The 13,655-nt window shown below is 36.4% G+C and overlaps 3 protein-coding genes across 9 annotated transcripts in view; 2 read left to right on the forward strand and 1 right to left on the reverse strand.

Annotated features, from left to right (window-relative positions):
• TOM1L1 (target of myb1 like 1 membrane trafficking protein) overlaps positions 1 to 1,972 on the forward strand; it is a 46,366-nt gene extending 44,394 nt beyond the window's left edge. For all 4 annotated transcript variants that reach the window (XM_079131431.1, XM_079131432.1, XM_079131434.1 and 1 more), the window contains one exon: positions 417 to 1,972. The gene's annotated coding sequence lies outside the window, so the exon portion shown is untranslated. The remainder of the gene's footprint in view (positions 1 to 416) is intronic.
• Positions 1,501 to 6,643, reverse strand: COX11 (cytochrome c oxidase copper chaperone COX11). Its single transcript, XM_079131476.1, has 4 exons — positions 6,238 to 6,643; positions 3,971 to 4,126; positions 2,453 to 2,578; positions 1,501 to 2,120 (listed from the first exon to the last, which is right to left on the reverse strand). Exons 1-4 carry the CDS (start codon positions 6,598 to 6,600, stop codon positions 1,938 to 1,940), a joined length of 828 nt encoding a protein of 275 aa, XP_078987602.1. The 5' UTR covers positions 6,601 to 6,643; the 3' UTR covers positions 1,501 to 1,937.
• Positions 6,644 to 6,674: 31 nt separating this feature from the next.
• The window catches only part of STXBP4 (syntaxin binding protein 4), a 165,150-nt gene continuing 158,169 nt past the window's right edge, over positions 6,675 to 13,655 (forward strand). For 3 of the 4 annotated variants that reach the window (XM_079131411.1, XM_079131409.1, XM_079131412.1), the window contains exon 1: positions 6,675 to 6,765. The gene's annotated coding sequence lies outside the window, so the exon portion shown is untranslated. The remainder of the gene's footprint in view (positions 6,766 to 13,655) is intronic. The other variant, XM_079131410.1, reaches the window with a different exon arrangement.

Below are 13,655 nucleotides of genomic sequence, written 5' to 3' on the forward strand. Positions count from 1 at the left end.
ACAATGAGACTTGGGAATGCAGAAAATTGGGTTTATGTGATTGAAATATAAATGCTAAAAACAAAAACAGGTGATCAGTCAAATTCCTTATCACTAAAATCAGGTGTTTGGCTTTAATGTGTAGTTAATACCTGTTAATGGGTACCAAGAGAACCCATTCATTGTTAGTTCTCCAAGTATGTCTGATTTTTTCCCTATTTGTTGCTTTAGTCATCCTACGTATTTACTAATACATGTCTGATCACACTGCCTATTATGTATTCCCTCCATACTCTCCCTCACAGAAGTAGGACATTTCCATCTTTCCTCTACTTGACTGGCTCTCCAGCCTCCCAGTAGAGAAAAGACAAGGAAGAGTTACCAAGGAGTGAAGGAGGGCAGGATAGAGATGAACAATTTTCTTCTCTTTACTTTAGGTTAAAGTGGATGATCAGCTACAAGCAGCACAGAGGTGTCAGCTGTCTTGAAGGATAGATCCTATCCAGCTTTGAGACCTGGAAGACAAGACCTAACAACGTGTGAAAGCCATCTCTTCCCTGTCATATGAAGTGTAAACAGAAGAAGAGTTACAGTTCCAGAGTAATATTCCTGAAAACCAATCAAGATTTCAGTAGAATGTGATTGTGGCAAATATTCACTTAAAACTTCAGAACAACAATTACTTAGTCCTTAGACCAGCTAGTTTAATTGAAGTATCTTATGTTGCCTAGACCTTCCTATGTAGAGAAAACAAATAATCACACAGCTGTGACAAGAGTAGATGAAGATTGTTTTACTATGAAATAATTCTGAATAGATGTGAGAAACTAAATGTATTATTCAGGAAGAACATTTTGTGCCTTCACTTAACTAAAATTGAATGTAAGAGTCAATTTGCACTTCTTTAAAAGTTAATTCTTTGGTTCAGAATTGTAAAGATTTGATAATTATAGTTTAATTATATTTCAAGTGTTCTGAATAGGTCACTTAACCTGAGAATCAGTGACCTTTATGCCTTTATGATTCTTTATAATGCTAAATGATCTTTTATTGCCCCCTCCCCTTTTTATTATAGTTAACATTTCTATTTGGAACAAAGACTACTGGAAAACATTCAGAATAAATTGTGTATTCATTTATATGAATTATAATGACAAATAATTTAAAATACTTTTTTTTTTTTAAATAGCATTTTGATCCCAGAACTTCTATGTCAATAAATCTTCACAATCCCATCCTCCCATTTTAACATTCAGGGGCTTGGAACTATGAGAGTAAATTCAAGTGGTCTAATTAGATGTACTTCTTACATTTTATTTCAATTTAACAGTACCACAATTTCAAAGTAATTCAGTACTCTGAATGTATAATAGCCCTAGACCTTAAAGGGAAACTAAAGTCAAATTTGAAATAAGAATATAATCTTTGAGCCCACTGTTGGGGCTTTAGTGACTTCTTTTCCACTTTGAGTTTCTAAAATAGTTACTGTTCACACTGAAGGAAAATAGCTATTTTGTAGATGATAATAATAAACATGATCCAAAGTTCTGGTCTATGGTCTGAAACAGATAATTTTTTTTTTTTAATTCTTACATTCCAAGTATGAAGAGCCAATAATTTGGGAAGCAACTATAGAATTAAGCTGAATGATGATGAAGTCCATGCCTGCACATTTAAGAAACAAAGCAGTTTCTCTTAATATTAACACTCTTTAGTAGTGAACAGTTAAGTATAGTAGTGAACAGTCATTCATTCTGTGTAGGTAGGTGAGTTTTTTTATGATAAAAGGCTGAACCTGTTCTTTTATTTTTCAGTGGGGTAAATTAGTTGGCAGAAGAAAAAAAAAACTATTCAAAATAGGTTTTACTTCACCTTATTATAGAATATTTCTCTTCCGAGAAGGCAGGATACATGATTTCTCAAAAATCATAAATCTGAAGTAGGACTTGGTTGCTACTTCAATTATAGCCTGGAATTGGCAACTTGTGCCCTTCCTTTGCTTCAAAAAAGGTATAAGAAAGAGTGATGAGATCAATATTCACCATTCTTGGATCTTCAGCAAATTCAGGATCAATGTAGAAAAATACTGGCATGTCTACTTCTTCTTGGGGGTTAAGTCGTTGTTCTTCAAAACAGAAGCACTAGAAGTTATAGAAAGGTACTTGTTTAATAACATTTCTATTACCTATAACAAAGTAATAGTTCATTTTAAATTGTATGATAGAAAAACAGCATGTTTCTAGCTTAGACTGAGTTGTTTTAAGGACTGAGAATCAATTCTAATTTTAAAAGCAAAATATTCATTTGGTTTGGCTCTGTCTTTTCATAGCAAGTTAAACAATGAAGATACAAGTTGCTTGAAGTCTACAAGAAACAGTTCTCGGAAATTACAAGTACCTACTAAAACACTGTAGTTAGTTGCATACTAAACAGTTTCATGTACCTTTATTATATTCTTGTTTGCATTGTTTACCTGTATTTTATTGAAATACTGTCCAGCTTCAAATGGTATAACATTATATGTAGAAATTCCGATTATTGGTTTGTCAGTAGGATTCTTAGCTTTATAAAATGCCAATGCAGTTTCTCCTGGTACCACCTGTTTTAAAGAATGCACATTATCAGTACTTTAAATCTCACATACTTTTTTCATCTATTAAATTACAACCATATTAGTTTTGCTGTTCTTGAGACCATCACACCTAATCTGAGGTTCAGCAAAATAGTTAATCTTACCCACAAACCTGAGACTCAAATTTTATTTGCATGTCAATGAAAAAGCAGTGCACTGTTAGGCAAAATTATTTATCTGTTACTCTTATATATCTGAGGTTTTAAAACAACACTTTACAAATTGTTCAAAATGTTTCTAAGGACAAGCCAAGCATATCATAGCCCTTAACACTTAAACCTGAATGTCATGATTGATTATTTTTTTAAAATGATACCAACATTAAACTTACCCTGAATTAGAAGTAAATTCAAGTGAATAAAACCAAAAAGTGCTAATGCACTGAGAAATAGGGAGGCTTAAAATAAAAAATTTCCAAAAGATAGTCTATCCACTTGTACCAATATACCATTTGATACCATTTTCTACCACATAAATGAACTATTGCAAAATTATAACCTATGAAACCCTTAAATCATTAAAGATACTTGGTCATGTTAACTAAACCGGACAATCATTAATATTTACAAGTGTTTTCCAATAAGGGTTGAAATTAAGTCTTTCTTGCTAATCCTCAATTGAGAGAATTTCCATTAAAATCCTTCCAAGGTTGCAATTAGTTAACATTTTAGAAAACTTTAGATATAATCTTAAAGACTGAGTATTTACTATTTACTAAGTATCTACTTCAAGTCAATTTTTTCTTGTTTTTAAGGGAAAAGGATACTTTTGATATAACTGATTTTCAACCTTTTTCCCTATCTTTCTATACCTGAGGAGTCAGAAAGCCATATAGCATAATAGTTATTACACCCAACGTTAGCTACCAGAGGAATGTAGGATCAACTCTTAAGCTATATGATTTTAATAAAAACATGACATTTTTCATGTGTCAAAATGACATTTACTAATATGTTACTTCAAAGCATGTATTCTGTTACATTAGGTACAGAGCATTATTAAAAAGTCATTTCAGCTGGGCGCAGTGGTGCATGCCTATAATCTCAGTGACTCAGGAGGCAGAGGCAGGAAGATTACAGTTCAAGGCCAGCCTGGGCAACTCAGTGAGACCCTGTATCAATAAAACATGAAAAAGTGGTGGGGATGTACCTCCGTGTTAAAGCCCCTCTGGATTCAATCCCCAGTACAAAGAATAAAAAAGTTCACTTCAAAATACTAACAAATTCCATGAATAATTCCATTTCATGAAATATATTCCATGAATTATTCATGGAATCTGTATTTTTAAATTGTTTTGATGAGTCAAACAGTTTTTACATTGAAAAAAGAAATCTTATAATGACTGCTTTAGTTACTTACATATATTTCTGTTTGCTGAGGTCTAAAGTTCCACTGGAGACTTGCATGCACATCTGCATTAAAGGTAACCTTAATGATTCGATCCTTAACAGGCACCATGTTTTCAATCTGGTCTGATGAATGACCTGCTACTGCTGATCCTCCCAGTCCAGTAGTCTAGGAAAAAAGATACTAAATGTGTTAAATATTTATAGATCTTGATCTATTTATTGAATAAAAGCAAATTTTTAAAAGCAGTAATCCAGTTAGAGCCATGTTTAAATACTATTTCTGACCATTTCTCCTACAACTGCTAATGTTTTGCCCATTAGCATTTTTTTTCCCCCTGTGGTGCTGGGGATTGAACCCAGGGCCTTGTGCTTGCAAAGCAAGCACTGTGTCAGCTGAACTATATCCCCAGCCCATGGTTTGCCCATTTTTAAGGTGTCAAAAACCTATATTAAAGTAATTCCTATGTTTCAACAATCCTGTGATTATCTGGATGATCAAAAGTGGGTCCTCTGGGAAAAGCAGCTTCTTTGGATACAAAAACTATTTTCTATTCTCATAGATAACAGAGCAAAGAATTTCCAGATTAGCATCTTATTAAACATACTTCCTTTATTATCAGTATCTTATATTCATGAGAAGAAATAAAATTTACTCAAAACCAGATTATTTCAATGTAAATATTTAATATTTCCACTTTTCCATGTTTCTTTCTGGTTATATTCCATATCATATATTTTAAAGTAAAAATTACATTGTAGTTTTACTTCTAGATACTGCTTTTCCACAGCATTATAAGTATTTTCCCATGCCAGCTAAAGTTTTTGTATCATTTACTTCTCAGCATAATACAGCTTTTTTTAGATTTCACTAGTTAACCAAAGGACATGATTCCTTTGGCCACTGAATCAACCTGTCTTAAGGCATCAGAATAATTTGTATCTAACATTTCTTGTTTAACTTCATTGCCACTGATTATTTTCTTATCATATGCTTTAAAAAGTCCTTGCATCGCAGGTTTTCATTCTTCTGAAACTTCAGGTTGTCAGAATTTTGGTTTCCAGATAATCTTACCTTTTACAATGCCAGAAAGAGACACACAAAAAAATTTGAGGCTAGGGTAAGATTTCTAGCAAGGTATATAATATTACTATCTTGTGCTTCTTATAGTCACTAGCTTCATTCAACTTCCATACGACATTATCAAATTGCATTATAACCAAAAAAAGAAGCATCAGAGGGCAAGTCATTATCCTTGCTTAGCACATAAGTATATTCTTCTAATTTATATTTAAGTTTTAAGATGTAACTCCTTTTCCTAAAGTCACTTTAATTTAAAAAAAAATTGTCCTCCCTCAATAAATATTCCCTATTATATTCTTTGAATATATTCTTCAAAGTTTCTAATTTCAGTGTTTAATATACACAAAAATTTTTTTAAAGAGCACTGAAAAGATCCCTGAGCTCAGGTCTCGTTCTGCCACTTACTGAATACATCTTATTTAGATTGCATTTTACATGCTCATAAAATGAGGACACTTAAGTGGTTTGCATAATCCCTTATTTCTGCTTATAAATTTTTGTGATTCCAAAAGGAACAGAAGGTGTTCATACCATATCACTATGTAACATCTAACTTGATTTTAGGATTACAAATCAATTTTACCTTCCTGCCCTACCATTCCAAATGAAGACAGACATATACACAATATTGTCAATTACGTTTGGAGCAGGGTTTCTTAATCAGTATTGATATTTGTGGGTGGATAATTTGTTGGGTAAGTGGAGGTGTCCTGTGCACTGTTGGATATTTAGGAGCATCTCTAGTCTCTACTCGGATGCCAGTAGCACTCTAGTCGATAAACCGCCCCCCATGGTAACAGATCTCCAAACATTGCTAAATGTTCCCAGGGGGACAACCAGCCAGTGATGGTTTGAGGAGGGGCTACACTTGACTTGGATTCAGTTCTGCTTATGAACTAACCAGGTGATAAGTTTGGGGGTTCATACTTTGGTCCCCCTGTGTGGTGAGATGTAAGCTCAGAGATCAGAGAAATTCACTGTCGCGTGGAATAAACAACCAGTATGAGAACTAGGGTTCCACTTAACAGCTCTTCCACTAACTTTCTAGGTGACCTTGAACAAGTCACCGTTTTGAATCAGTCTCCTCTTTGGCACATGCCCTTAAGACAACTTTCCAACGCTGACCCTCCTGTAGAGCGGCGGCTTTGGAAGATCTGCAAGGCACGTCACCCCTCCTATCCGCGCCGCCCCCCTACCTGGCAATAGAGCCGATAAAGAGGCACAGCGGCGTATGACGCCCCCAGCATGCCCACGGCGGCCGCGGCCACGTAGGTGAGCACCGTCTTGTTCCGCCGCCGCCAATCCTCCTCCTGCGCGCGTGTGAAAGGGTTTGAGCTCTTGAGTCGCCGCGGCCCCGGCGCTCCTGCGTCCCGGGTCGGTCTCGGGCGCTCCCATGTCCATAGCCGCCTCAGCCCTCTCTCAGCACCTACTGTTCCACTCCACCTCAGGCTAAGGAACGGTTCTACCCTCCCCGCAGCCTCGGTCGAGGACCCAGGGTGGCTCCAACGAAGGGGACAAAAAGCGACGAGTCTCCATCCCGGACACCAGATCGCTCCCATAACCCCCGGAAAGACCGCCCGCCTGTCAGAGACGTGAAGTCAGATCTCGCGAGGCCTGTTACCTCTCGCGGTATCTGGGTTGAGCCTGCCCCTGCCTTGGCTACGGGACTCCTCAGGTGGCAACGCTTGCAGTCAGACTACGGAGGCCGGTTTGCCTGGTTAACGGTAAGTTCGCGTTTTGCTTCGGGGCTGTCCCTCCCACTTTGCTCCCCTCCAGTGCACTTTTTAACCTAATCTGGAGGAAAACGCGTTTTGTCCCTCGGTGTGCAGTGTTATCATCAGTTGAGATTGTTCCCCTGACCTACCTAAACTCCGCCAGTCTTTGTCTGAACCTGGCGGCCCCCAGCGGCAGCTCTCCCGCGGGACCTCTGCTCGGGGGCTTCTTAGCTCTGGTCCCTGTGCTTACCGCCCTTGACTTGGGGCTCGGGGATCACCTGTGGCAGGAAGCCTTCTGTTGTTAACCACAGTCCTCTCGGACCCTGGACGCCTGCAATTTCTCTGCACCTGGGCATCGGCTTCCACTGTTGCGGTGTCCCTTTGCTACTTGCCCGGTGAAAATCACCGTGTCTGCAGCGAGAAACACTTGGCAAACCCCAGTATGCTGAGAAGGGAGTGACCAGACTATGAGGGTCACTTAAGGGGGGATTGGGGCAAACGGGGATGTTTATTTTGGGGAGGAAAAAACAGAACCAAGGAGAGAGGAATGTGACGCTCTCTTCAGCCGTCCCGTCATACTTAACTGGCATCAAAGCGGGGGCGGATTGCCTAGCGCGTTTTACTGAAATAGAAGGAAGCATCTTTCTGCAAACTATAAACTCGTGATTCAGAACTCAGATTCTCAGATTAGGCATTTCTGCATCCTTAACCAGGTCCTCCACCGTGGCCCTGTACTTAGGAAGCCAGTAACTTGACCTAAGACTTGGTGTCCATATTCGTAAAATGGAAATCGCAATAACTAATGTGACTATGTATATAAAGTGATTTTCACAGTACCTGCGGCATAGTAAGAATTTTAGTTAGACTTTATTTCTAAGGGCTCGCACAAGTCAACTGTCCCCATTTTATAGATGGAGAAACTGAGAAACTTTGTCATTCAACCCTTATTTATGGCACTCTTACTGTGGTCCACATACTTTTCACTCTGCCCAGGTTATTGCACAAAACAAATCAGACAAGATGATTTCTGTTATGGAGTGTATTTTTCTGCTGAAGAGCACATGAGATAATCAAGTCACAGATAAATAAAAAGGGAGTTTCAGATAACAATCAGTCAAGGTTGACAGTGGAATGGCATGAAGTAACTGAGAGTGATGACCCCAGGAGAGAGAGTAAAATTAGGTGTTTGGACAAAAAGACCTAAGTAAGAGCTTTCTAAAGAAGTGATATTTGAGCCTAGTCCTAAACCATGATAAAGAGCTACCTGTGCAATGGCAATTCCAAGTCATAGAAAGGCACAGAGGCAGGTAAGACCTAGATGTGACTGAAGAATAAAAAGGAGACCAGTGTGTTCCTAGCACAGTGAGCTGGGTGGACAGAGGAAGAAAATGGGGTCACAGTTGGTATACAGAGTCCTGATAGTAGAAAGCCTTCTATACCATGTCCAAGGGAAGCTATTGAGAGTGTTGAGAACATACAATATGACCTGATTCAAGGCACAATGAAAAAGAGAGATTGGTTATTTTGGTGTGGTGTAAGATGCAGGAAGGAAAGCTGAACAGCTGGGAGGCAGTTGTAGTTCAGGTGAGTAGTGACAGTCACCTTGACTGGATAATTGATTAACTTGTGGTCAAAAGACCACAATTGTAGAGCCAATAAAGTTCAGTCATTTTCTGACTCCTTTCTACTTTGGTACACTTAAAAATTTCAAGATTCTATGATTCTTCAAATTTATTCATATTGTATTATGACGGTGTTTGGAAATCTTTTTCATGCATATGTACCTTGGTTCTTATACCAAGATTGTCAGCATTTTGGAATAAGACTTCATATTTTAATTTTTTTGCAGCATAGACTCAAATCCCATGCAAACATTCATGTCCTTGAAGCCAGTAATACATTTCCTCTTACCATTCCCACCCCCAGACACCCCTTCCACATAACTCCAGGTAGCAGTATTAATATATGTCAACTATAGTGTCTTTGTATTAGAATCTTTATTTTATTTTATTTCACTTTATTATTTCTGTATGTGAAATGAAACTATTCCTTTCTAAGTTGGTCTTTGTAGCTTTCTCATTTAATAAAAGGAAATATGAAGCATATCTAATCTTATGATAATATAAAATGGCAATTCATGTTTATGAAGTACTTCTGGATGACAAAATAGTTTTGGTATGTCAGATGTACTATGCAGAACATCATTTAGTTCAACCTCCAATTTCTTTGTTAGACTAGAGCATAATAGTTATACATAATAGTTGGGTTCATTCTGACAGAATCATACATGCATGGAATTTTATTTACTCCAATTCAGTCCCTGTTCTCCCTTCCTTTTTCTCCTCTCCTCCATTCCTGTTCTTCCTCTACTGATTTTCCTTTTGCTCGTTCATTTATTTTTGATTTGTGATTTCTACATATACATAAATGCAGGATTCCCTGTGGTATATTTGTATATGCACATAGGGCGATTTTGTTAATTTAATTTTGCATTATCTCCCCTTCTCCCATCCTTCCTCCCTTCCTCCTTCTGGATCTTCTTCTACTCTATTGATTTTCTTTATGTCATAGATATCTGACCCCTCCCCCCACCACCTTTTTTCCCTTATTTGACCCTTGATTTTCTAGTCTGGCTCATTTCACTTAGCATGATGGTCTATATTTCCATCCATTTACTGTCAGATGCCATAGTTTCATTCTTTATGGCTGAGTAAAACTCTGTTATGTATATATACCACATTTTCTTATTCCATTCATCTGTTGTCAGACAAATAGGCTGTCAACATCCATTTTCTACTTTAAAATAATTAAAAATTTACATAAAAGTTGCAGAAATAGTGCACAAATTCCCTGCATATCCTTCATCTAGATTCTCTTATTAAGATTTTTGCACCATTGAAAGATATGATATTCCAAAACTGTAAACTTAATATTTATATCTGTATCTTCTAATTACAAGGACACTTTCTCCTTCATAATCACAGCACAGGCATCAAAATCAGGAAGTTAATATTAATCCAGTATTACCATCTGTGGTCATCTTGAGCTGCCATAACAAAATACCACAGTCTGTGTTATCAAAATGACACTGACATTTCATTCTGAGCACAAACTTGGTAAAGAATGAACTCTTATCTCCATGGCAAATGAATATTATGATCTATTATATTAATTTTCTAGGACTACAGCAGCAAATTACTGCTTAGACTTGAATTGCTTAGACTACAGAGATTTATTTCTCACATTTCTGGAGGCCTGAAGTCCAGTATCAGGGTTCTGGATGATTCTCTTCGTGGTGAGGTTTCTCTTCACTTGTAGCAGTCTGCCATCTTGCTGTGTCCTCTCATTATTGAGAGAAGTGAGCAAGCTCTTTAATGTCTTTTCTTAAAAGGACACTAATCACTTCCCAAAGTTCCTATCATTATGACCTTAATTACTTCTTTAATTCATATGCAGCTGCACTTGGGGTTAGGGCTTTAACTTAGGAATTTTGGGGGACAGTTCATTCAGTCCATAACACCATGTTGTCCATCGACTCTATTGGAAAAGTTTTTATTTGTTCTTTTTAGTTATACATGACAGTAGAATCTATTCTGATATATTTATACAAGCATGGAATATATCTTATCCTAATTAGGATCCCAGTCTTGTAGATGTATACATTGTTGAGATTCACTATGGTGTATTCATATATGTACATAGGAGAGTTATGTCAGATTCATTCCACTGTCTTTCCTATCCCTATCCCTGCTCCCTTCCCTTCATTACCATTTGTCTAATCCCCTGAACTTCTATTCTCCACCCCCTTTCTTGTTGTGCATTATCATTTACATATCAGAGAAAACATTCTTCTTTTGTGTTTTTAGGGTTGGCTTATTTCACTTAGCATGATAGACTCCAGATCCACCCATTTACTAACAAATGTCATAAAGTCATTCTGCTTTATGGTTAATATTCCGTTGTGTATATATACCACAGTTTCTTTATCCATTCATCTGTTGAAGGGCATCTAGGTTGGTTTCATAGCTTAGCTATGGAGAATTGAGCTGGTATAAACATTGATGTGGATGTGTCACTGATTTTAATTTGGGATATATACCAAGGAGTGGGGTAACTGGTCAAATGGTGGTTTCATTTCTAGTTTTTTTGAGGAATCTCCATACTGCTTTCCAGCATGGTTGCACTAATTTGCAGTCCCACCAACAGTGTATGAGTGTACCCTTTTCCCCATATCCTTGCCAAAATTTATTGTTACTTATATTTGAAATTGCCATCCTGGTTGGAGTGAGGTAAAAACTCAGTGTAATTTTAATTTGCATTTCTCTAATTGCTAGAGATATTGAACATTTCTTCATGTATTTGTTGACCCTTCATATTTCTACTTCTGAGAAATGTCTGTTTAGTTCCCTTTGCTGATCTGTTGATTGGGTTGTTTGTTGTTGTTGTTGTTGTTTTGGTGTTAAGCTTCTTGAGTTCTTTGTATCTTGGAAATTAAAGCCTGATCCGAGGTGTAGGTGGCAAAGATTTTCTTTCATTCTGTAGGCTCTCTCTTCACACTCTTGTTTCCTTTGCTGTGATGAAGCTTTTTAGTTTGATACCATCTCATTTATTGATTTTGCATTTTCTTTCTTGCACTTAGGAGCCTTGTTAAGGTCTTTTCCTGAACTGATATATTGGAGTGTTGGGCCTACATTTTCTTCTAGTAGGTGCAGGGTTTCTCCTCTAATACCTAGGTCTTTGATCCACTTTGAGTTGAGTTTTGTGCAGGGTGTGAGATGAGATTAAAATTCATTCTACTAACATATGGATTCCTAGTTTTCCCAGCACCATTTGTTGAAGAGGCTGTCTTTTCTCCAATGTGTGTTTTTGGCACTTTGCATGGAATTTATTTGAAACCTTTGCTTATCCCAATTATTTCCACTTTAGGTCTAGGATCCAATCAAGGATTCTTCCTTTTTGTTTTTGTTTTGTTTCATTTCTGGTTGTCATGTCTCCTTAGTTTTATTCAGTTCTGAAATAGTTCTTCAGTCTCTTCATTTTTCATGACCTTGCTATTTTTGAAGAATACAGGCTGGTTACTTGATACAGTGGTCTTCAGTATGGGTTTATATGATGTATTGTCATGATTTATGAGCCTTTGACAGGAACATTATAGAAGTTCTGCCCCTCAGAAGTCATAGGATGTCAATTTTTTCTATGACTGTGATGTTAACATTATGTATTAAGATGTTTCTGCCAGGCTTTTCTATTATAATATTAATTAGTAAATACTTTATACTTAATAAGCAATTAATATTTTGTGGGAAGAAACTTTGTATGAATATTCTGCTTCTAATCAGATTTCTCTTGCCCAATCTAACTTCCATTGATGATTCTTGCCTAAGTGTGTTATTATAATAAAGAATGCCAATGACAATTTTCTAATGTCATTCCTCTTTCTAGATTTATTAATTTAATTGTATGGTAGAACTTTCCTTTCTCCTTTGTAGATTTTTATTCATTTGTTTGTTCATATCAGAATAAACTTATGAATTCCTATTTTAATCAAGGTCTAAATTTTATTTCTATCATTTTTTTATTCTGATTTCAAAATTTCCTAGATTTGGCCAATAAAGGCCAATTTTTACATGTTCCCATTATTCTTTGGTCACTTCCTTACTTTGCAGCACAATATGTGCCAGGCTCACCTTGTGTTTTCCTTTCCCAATCCTAGAGTCAGGCACTTCTGCAAGGAATTTTGGTAGCTTGAGTAGAGTGGTATTTAGAAAAAATTCTTAGTATAAGAAGTGATTGTTACTATTTGAGTGTCATTACTTCTAAACCTTAGTAGAGAAAACTAAACAGTTGTATAAAGTTATTGATGTGCATCCAACAATGAAAATTCTGGCTGCCATTGTTAAGATGGCACATTTTGAAATTATTTCTGAACTAGAACAAACTACATAGAGTTGAACTAGGATCAAGGTCACAGACTAAGGTTGACACATGGTTCCAAGGATTTCTTATAACAAAAGGTCTCGTTGTGCATAGGTACAATAATAATGCAACATTGAGGGATGCCGAAATGCATGTTTTTCTTTAAAGCTTTAAATGAGTGCATAAGCCTGGGCTGCAATTTTTGATGTTGCATAATCACATTGCAGATCATGTGATAAAGTGATGCTCGATAATAGATTCTGCCATGAATGACATAAGAGCTCCTCAAGGCAAAGTTAGTCCAACCCTGTTATGCAGGTGGAAGTGTTGATACACACCTAAAATATAAATGACTGGTCTGGCATTAAAGACTTGACAACTTAAATTTAAATATCATTTTTAAGTGGAAAATAACTGAACCTTATTAACTTTCTGGTTAGTTATACTGAGTCCAATTTTGCATATTAGGTTAAATAAATTATTATATAAACCATTTTTATATTCACATAATTTTTTTCTATATGATTGTTTATTTTCAGGCTTTCCGAAGACTTAAGTATTATAAAAAAGATGTAAATTTTAAATTTTGATTTAGTTACATATTTTAGTATTTTAAAGCATAATATAAAAAAATAAAATTACAACTTCAATCTTAATATGGTGGTCACTGATCTGTATTTCCTGAATGTTTGCCCAGTAAAGCTACTGGATCCATTTAGAAATGTGAAATACCTAACAATTATTCCAGCACTATTAACAGTTTTTTGGTTTCTATTTATTTGTAACACTTGTACATAATGGAGGAAGAGTAATGTATTTGAATAAATAGTAAGAACACATGAACTGTAATCTACTGGAAACAGCCAGGTATTCACTGTTTTCCAATTAGCGCACAAAAATGCCATGAAACTGTCTCAGAAAGTCTTGGTGTCTTTTTTTCTTATTTTGTAGTAGCTGCTTTTCCACTTTTTTTGAGGAGCTAC

The sequence above is a fragment of the Sciurus vulgaris genome, assembly GCF_902686455.1.
Source record: "Sciurus vulgaris genome assembly, chromosome: 3".
Lineage (NCBI taxonomy): Eukaryota > Metazoa > Chordata > Mammalia > Rodentia > Sciuridae > Sciurus > Sciurus vulgaris.

Bases quoted from the DNA above. Each gene is read 5' to 3' on its own strand.
- COX11 (XM_079131476.1), bottom strand. From the start codon at position 6,600: ATGGGAGCGATCTGGTGTCCGGGATGGAGACTCGTCGCTTTTTGTCCC. The intron at 2,579-3,970 runs GTAAGTAACTAA...TCTTTAAAACAG, and splicing joins CTCAGCAAACAGAAATATAT to GTGGTACCAGGAGAAACTGC. The intron at 2,121-2,452 runs GTAAACAATGCA...TATAACTTCTAG, and splicing joins AGTATTTCAATAAAATACAG to TGCTTCTGTTTTGAAGAACA.